Genomic DNA, 7,461 nt, shown 5'->3' with positions numbered 1-7,461 from the left:
CTTTTTACCAAACTGCAGGAACTCATATGACTTTTTAAAATGAATAGTATAGGTGGATTAGAAGCTCCGTATTCCTGGAAGGAAGCCAAAATATCTGCAATGTCCAAAGCTATCCTAATAATGAGAGAGCACCTAAGAGATAACTAGCTTGTTGACTTTGCAGTGCTCAAAGGCTTAATCCAAGCCCTCATCTTAGAAGAGATGAAGGAGGGGAGTATTTCTTTAATAAGTTGCTCCCTGAGTTGGGAGCAGGAGGCTTGTAAGTACTTTCATTAAGTACCCAAGAATCAATTAGCTTTACTTCAGTCTTATGTCCAGTTAAAGCAATAAAAATTTTCTCAGCTACCAAAAAAAAAAAAAAACCAAGAGAGAGCTCTAGAATTTCCCACGTTTTTGGCTTAGACAACCCACTCACCTCTCAGGCCAGCGTAAGGAGTGAATTACAAGAACATAAAAAAAGATTACAGAAGACAACTTCAGACAATCTCTGTAGGCAATCATTTAGGGATCGTATTTTTTAAAACTTCGACCCAGCAAGCTGTAGGTGGTGGGTGACTGTTTTGCGTGACGTGCGACAGAAGAAAACGCATTTTAATTTTCTGTGTACAAAGTGATTGAAAATGTTAACTTTTGCAACAGGTCTGTTCCTATTCGCCTGCTTTGCGAGAGGCAGGGATGTGTGAGACCAGAAAGACAGATAATGCGAAGGGAAAGAAAAAGAAAATAGGGCAGTGGCGATGCCCTGAGTCTCAAAGGGCATTACAGATGCTAAATGGTAATAAGCAGAACCAAGTCAAAGTGCTGCCTGATCTACCGTAAGTAATACCTATAACATCACCACTTTTATTCTGCTTTGGGGGACAGCTTCTGACCTGACACATTTCTTGAACTTTATATGACCTGTTTTGTTGTCTACAAATTACAGCCACTGACAGAAAGCTCCATTGTAAACCTGTAACACCTCTGGGCTGGGGTTCCCCCTTTCTCCCCATCCTCCATCTCAGTGTACGTGCAAACTGATGTAGTTATATTTTCCCAATATTCAATTTAAAGTGTATGTAAAGAAGTCGAACTGTTCATAGAATTGCCTTTAAAGAAAGTTTAATTGTGGGTAATTTAATCTTATTACTGTTTTAAATACAGTTATAATTAGATGACATAGAAATTATGTAATTAAGACATTTCAGAAACAACTCTGAAATGGATAGATTTAAGTATGCTGTATATACACATTTAAAAGCATTAAGTATGTATACATTATCTTAAAATATAAAATACTGATTTTAGATGTATCTCTGTTGGTCTCTTTTCAGTGACTTAATCTTTAATAAGTGCCCTCCATTGCCAAAGAGGCTTAGAGTGAAAGCAGAAGTTGGGGCTTCATACCCCAAAGAGAATTGCCACCCTTTGGCTGAAGAGGTACATTTTTACAAGAGAAATGCTAAAGGTATTCTGTATATCTAATTTATGTTAAGAACTTTATATGGTTAGAATCAACAGTTTCAGGCTGAAAAATCTTGTCCTGATGAATGCTGAACTAAAGCGATGGCTTATGCACAAGAATTATTTTCTTATGGTCCATGTTTCTTTTTTCCAATGTCTAGTTGAAAGGAGGAATTGTATATATGATGGAATAAAGCTGCCTTCTTCATTCCCCTCCCCCTCCCTGATATTAAATACAGTGTACAGCTTGTGTGAGCTCATTCCAGTCTTGCCCGCCTTACTTTGCTAATCCACCTCAACCTGTGCTTGGTAGGATCAACGTCTTCTGATTTGAAAGTATAATTCCGTCTTCATCTCTTTCAGTCCTAGACATTTTGTGAACAAAGACTGAGGAGTATGCTATGCTACATAGCTGTGTTAAGCATATGGACTGTTTTCTTCCAGGCATTCAGCCCAGACTATGAAAGGCATTTGGCTTTTGTCTTAGTTATACTGGAACCCAAGTACCTAAGGAATAAAACAGCGCTGCAGTAATTCATTCGCTTCCTACTTACTACACGAGTTTAATAAATCATACTTTACATGAGCCATTACCTGAAGAGAATTATTTGCTGGAACTACTTTTTTGTCATCTTCATCATCAGAAATTTACCTGTATAACTTAAAACATGAGTATATTAATATGACACCCAAGAGAAGGCTTAGAAAAAAACTGGCAAAAGCAAGCTGGGATTGTTCAAGAAATTAAAACCAGAATTGTATCACAAACACTGAAGGACAAAAAAAAAAAAACACCCTCTTTTGGGATTTAGGAGAGCTTCAGTAACAGAGCCAGACCATGCATTTTTAAAATTGGTTCCCTTTCTCTTTATTGCTTTTGCAAGTAAAATTGATGTGAATTATTATATGCTGACTTCTACACAGAAAAGTGAGCTGAAGGACTGGGGGGGCGGGGGGGAAATCAACAAAATCCCGCTTTTTTTCTATTCTTCCCCTGCCAAAATTGTAAGTAGTATCTTCTTGTTGAAAGGATGAGTATGGAGCTGACAGATTTACATAGTGAAGGTATTAATATAACAAAATACACCCTGTAAATCTTATCGCAAAGGCTGAGAGATTCAGCCGGAGATATTTTTCATTTCTAAGATGTTTTGTTGCATCATCTTTCACCTGGCATCAAGGTTTTCCTCTGGCTCTTGTTCAAACCTAATCATTTAGTGAAAGCAAAACAGCGTTTAGAATGGGTCTGAAGTTTTTATCGTGCAGAAACTAATGGTGTCTTTACACATAAGCAGCAGTTCTCAGTTGCTTGCTGTTGAATTTTTTTGCACTTCAGATTTACATGGTACTAAGGCTTGGGATCTTTTTTTTCCTAGAGGATTTTCTTTTTTTATTATTATCATTATTTATTATTATTATTATTAGGACCCCTTCATTTATTTCTCTCTCTTTCCCCCTCCTTTGCTACTGTAGCCAAGTCAGACAGCCTATTGAGAAACAGCAAACCATCTGTTAACGGATTTGAAGTTCTGAATTATACTTGAGTGTGTAGAGGCACTCGTGCTTAGCCAGAAACATTCATTTGAATTAAGCTATAAATGCTGTGTAAAAAGAACCATACATTTTAACGTAGGGTTCATGAATAAATTTAAGGGAGGGCAACTGCACTCTAAAGTTTTATTGCTTCAAAACCCAGTATTTTTGGTGTTCTGTGATCACTTGGTTCTTTCATAGTGTGATTGAAGCTTTAAACCTTGAGCTGGGGGGGAGATAATTCCTGTGTTAAACCGTTTGCAATACAACTTCATTGCTGGATCTCTGGTGGAACAGCAGCTCTGTGCTTGCTTTTTGGTGTTTTTTTTTAATTTTCTTAAAAGATGGCTAAACAGGATAAAGGAAAATCTTACTCATTATTGAATTTTCTGGCATATAGCCAGGTCTCCTAGTTCCAGGCACTTTGATTATTTTCTTTAGTTGCTATCTTGCCTAGTCTAGTGTAATCTATTAATTTTTTATGGTAGGAGAGACAGCCCTGCATAAAGCTTGCAGAAGTAACAAAGTGGAGAGTTTGATTCAGCTTCTTTTTTTTTCTGGAACAGACATTAATGCTAAAGGTAAGTTACTCATTTTCTCTACAGAACTAAGACGTTAAGCCAGATAAAGAACTGTATTAATATCTGTTTGGCAATAAAGTTTGTATTTATACTGTTAAAAACTGTCTTTGTTATTTCAAACACCACAAAATGAGGGCTTTGTAGCAAACATTGAGGAAAGGTTCGTTTGTAACTAAAGTGTGTTTTAGCATCACATTTTCTATTGATTTTTTTAAAAAAATTATATTTAATTTTTTTCAGATGTTTTTCAATAGAATTTCTTGTTTGTAAATCACGAGCTGCCGCTGTAGCCACGATAAATACCAGCCAGTAAAGTGTTTTGCTGTCTAATGAATTACATTATTAACATTTTAGTACTACTTCTGGTGTTTTAAAACTTCCCTTGATTTATAATTCAGACTATGCTGGCTGGACGCCTTTGCATGAAGCCTGTAACCATGGCAGCACAGTGTGTGTCCGTGAAATTTTGCAGCGTTGTCCAGAGGTAGACCTGCTCAGTCAAGTGGACGGGGTGACTCCTTTGCATGATGCACTGTCAAATGGACATGTAGAAATTGGCAAGCTGCTCCTTCAGCATGGGGGTGAGTGCATTTATGCTAAAACTGGTTTAGGGGAATTATCCACTGTTCTCGAGTCCATAGGAAGTTCGTGGTGTTTTTCTTAATAGTTGCTTAAAATACAATGTTATTGTGAAATATTTATTTTAAAACATTTTTAAGCCGAGCTGGTTTGGTCACAATAAAAATAATACTGTTTTCACACTTACCATGATCAGCTGAATATGAAATTAACCAGGATTTTCACATTTTTTTCCAATATGGTGATGTTTTTATTGTGCATTTTACGCCATATGCATTATAACTATATTCTCCAAACTCATTAATGAAGATAAAGATTACGTAGTCACCAAGCAAAGCTAAGGATTTTCTTTTGTTTTGATCTGTTTTTACCATGATGCAAAAAGAGATCAGTAAATCTCTATATAATCATGTATTTCAACATAAATTTGTTCAGCATTTATGAAAACTAATGTGATGGTCTTTGAAGAATACAATTAGCTTGGTAATTAGTTTAAGAAAGGAATCTATATTGTAATTGTGATAACTGCTGTTTAGGGATAATAGTGGGAGGGATTCCTTAGTTTCTAAAAAAAGATACATTGCCCCTTAGGCAGACACATGATAAATGTTTGGAACAAAATTTTTTGTTCAGTGATAGGGAACTTGTATCTTGTCTTGAAATATACTCTATGAATATAATTAACTTGGCATTTTTTTTTTTAGAAAAAAGCAAGTGTAAAGGATGGTCTTGGATATCAGCTCTTCCTGCTTTTACTTCATTTGCTAAAATGAGTATTTGTGATATCCTTACCATTGACCTACAGTGTCAGTTTAATCTCTCTGCCTTATGTGCCGAGTCCAGATTTTTTCAATAAAAATCATTCTGCATATAGCCAGGAGGCAGAAGAATGCACTGTATTTAGAAGGCCTATTACTTAATTAAGGTAGAGAAACAAAATTTTCTTCCCTTCTTGGCATCAGACCCTCTTATTTACAGTCTTCTCCTGCCCCCTAAAGGCTGTTTCTCTCTCTGTCGTGCAAGCTCCGGCTCATAATCAATACATTCCTCTGCAGTTCTACTCTTGTGTTTGCTGAGCTTCAGTTCTGCGGCTCCCAGGTGTTTTATATATCTACTGAACCATGTATCTGACATGCCAAGCCAATACCTGGGCTCAGTTCAATCGCTCTTAAGTGATGCAATAGCCAATATTATAGTAAGCCCAGCTCCTCAATTGGAAATGGCATTGCACTGACAGATGTGCATTTTTCCTAGGCTATTGTGAAGAATAGCTAGCGGATGATCCTGTTGTCCTAGGGGAAGAGCTCTACTTGCACTTGCATTCATCAAGGTTTTCTGGCAACTGTAAGGCTGCGTGTACCCTTATCTTTGCCTTTGTCACACTCTGGGCTTTGGCCTGTCAAATAACTGACAAGACTATGGTAGGAAGCATGTTACCCATTCAGTGTGGATTTACTCAGCTCAATAATTTAGAACACGTCTCTGCAAAAACTTCTTCCACTTTTCCGTCTCTTAAAAAACCTTCAGCGTGCAAAATTTAATTACGTTGCGTAATCAGTGGTGGAGTAAAACAGTACAGCTTTAATCACAGCAAAGTTAAAACCTCTGGTATGGATATGTCATGCGGTGAATTACCTTTTGTAATTAAAATATATTTCTGCAAAGGTGTTCCAGGTTAAAATGGCATCGTTCCTTCAGCCTAGTAACTCAGATTTACGTGAGAAGGATCCTGATGTGTTCATCTTTGAAAAATACCACCTGTAGTGTGTTAACTGCCTTCATTTTTACTTACTGATGCAGCTTTTCTTAAACTTATCAAGACATCTGTAAACTGTTTAAATACTAAGAGCTCCGTTGTACTAATAAAGAGGAAATAACAAAAGAATGTTGTATAATCTGAACAAGTAAAACATCTCTCATTTACTTATTTTCAAGCTATTTATTAATCACTTTTTGCATTCCAAAAGTCTCTTAAGACCAAATTTTGAATACTCAGTTGTTGAGGGAGACTAGGATTCCTACCTCAATAGTTTACCTTGCTGCATAGCCTGGGACAAGGTTGGCCATACCATCCTGAAAAGTTAAAAAAAGACCATCATAGTAACGTGCCTTTAATTTGGAGTCAGTGTCAGCAAATAACCTGGTCTATAAAATACTTAATAGAATTTTACATAGTCTCTGTTTATCATTACTTGAAATTTCAGGATGAGCAACATCTGAATTTCTTTTCCATTTCTGGGTAATAATCCTTGGCTTTCAACCTAGCAACACTGGGAAAGAAAATTAAGACAATATCGTAAATGAACTGTTACAGAGGGTCTCCCTTCTAGATTGTGTTGCAAATGTGTAACTCATCAGTTACATCAACATAACTTACTACAAAAAGGAATTTAAACAGACTCCTAGCTTCTGGCAAAAACCAAACTAAAATCTTGTTCAGCTGCCAAAACGAGCGTGCTGTTATTATTAATGTTTATATTTTCCCTGCAGGACCAGTCCTTCTACAGCAGAGGGACTCCAATGGAAAACTGCCACTGGATCATGTTGAGTCCATACCAGTAAAGCAAGAACTTTTGAACATTGTTCTTCCAGAAGAGAACATTGAAAACTACTACAAACGCACAGAACAAGATTTTTGCAATCAGCAGAGGGAACTGTGGTTAATTTTATTTAATAAGATGCTGCTGAATTTTTGTTCCGTTTATAATCTGTCTTCACCCTTTACTTTAACTCTCAGAGGGGCAGCTTGTTCAAATGTACTTCCCATAATGGCTCGTGATAACTGTAAGATGAAAAATACATTTTCTACAGATTGGTTAGTAGATACGTATTTTAGAGAGCTGGAAACTTTTCAAAAGCTACCACAGTTTCTTCAAGAAATATCTGCAAACATGGTTTTTTTCCCTGGAGAACAGATGAAGGCTTTATTAGCAACTCTGGAAACTATGGTAGAGGCATATCAGCTCTTTACCTAAATCTTTTTAACAATTAGCTTCCAAACAAGCCCTGTTGGTTGAATCTTGACTGTTAACCCTTGGCCTTGGGATAACTTTTTTTCCAGCAACCAAGGAAGTACAAATTGCACAGCCTTGTACAAGCCCCACGTGTCAGTGTCTCCCATATTTTTAATACTTTCCTGTGCCAGAAGCTAGAAGTCAGATGCATTGATTCACTGCAATTTTTTAGGCAAATTTTTTCCAATGCCAATGCCTTCTAGTTGTCTGACAGATCTGGATGCCTGTGACTACCTCACAAGGGTGATACATTATTTGCACCATGTTAAACTTCTGTTTCTGGTCCTGTTACCCATTTCATGCCATAGTTC

The 7,461-nt window shown here is 36.8% G+C and overlaps 1 protein-coding gene across 1 annotated transcript in view; it reads left to right on the top strand.

The window, feature by feature from the left end:
• SLF1 (SMC5/6 complex localization factor 1) overlaps positions 1 to 7,111 on the top strand; it is a gene marked incomplete at its 5' end in the record, with an annotated part of 21,567 nt that extends 14,456 nt beyond the window's left edge. The window contains 5 exons of the mRNA XM_010172458.1: positions 640 to 815; positions 1,314 to 1,447; positions 3,465 to 3,557; positions 3,956 to 4,138; positions 6,627 to 7,111. Coding sequence (XP_010170760.1) covers positions 640 to 815; positions 1,314 to 1,447; positions 3,465 to 3,557; positions 3,956 to 4,138; positions 6,627 to 7,111 — 1,071 coding nt within the window. The remainder of the gene's footprint in view (positions 1 to 639; positions 816 to 1,313; positions 1,448 to 3,464; positions 3,558 to 3,955; positions 4,139 to 6,626) is intronic.
• Positions 7,112 to 7,461: the final 350 nt, after the last annotated feature.

The sequence above is a fragment of the Antrostomus carolinensis genome, unplaced genomic scaffold (assembly GCF_000700745.2).
Source record: "Antrostomus carolinensis isolate BGI_N321 unplaced genomic scaffold, ASM70074v2 scaffold997, whole genome shotgun sequence".
Taxonomy (NCBI): Eukaryota; Metazoa; Chordata; class Aves; order Caprimulgiformes; family Caprimulgidae; genus Antrostomus; species Antrostomus carolinensis.
Note: the sequence above shows the minus strand (reverse complement) of the source record. Positions and strands in the feature narration are given on the sequence as shown.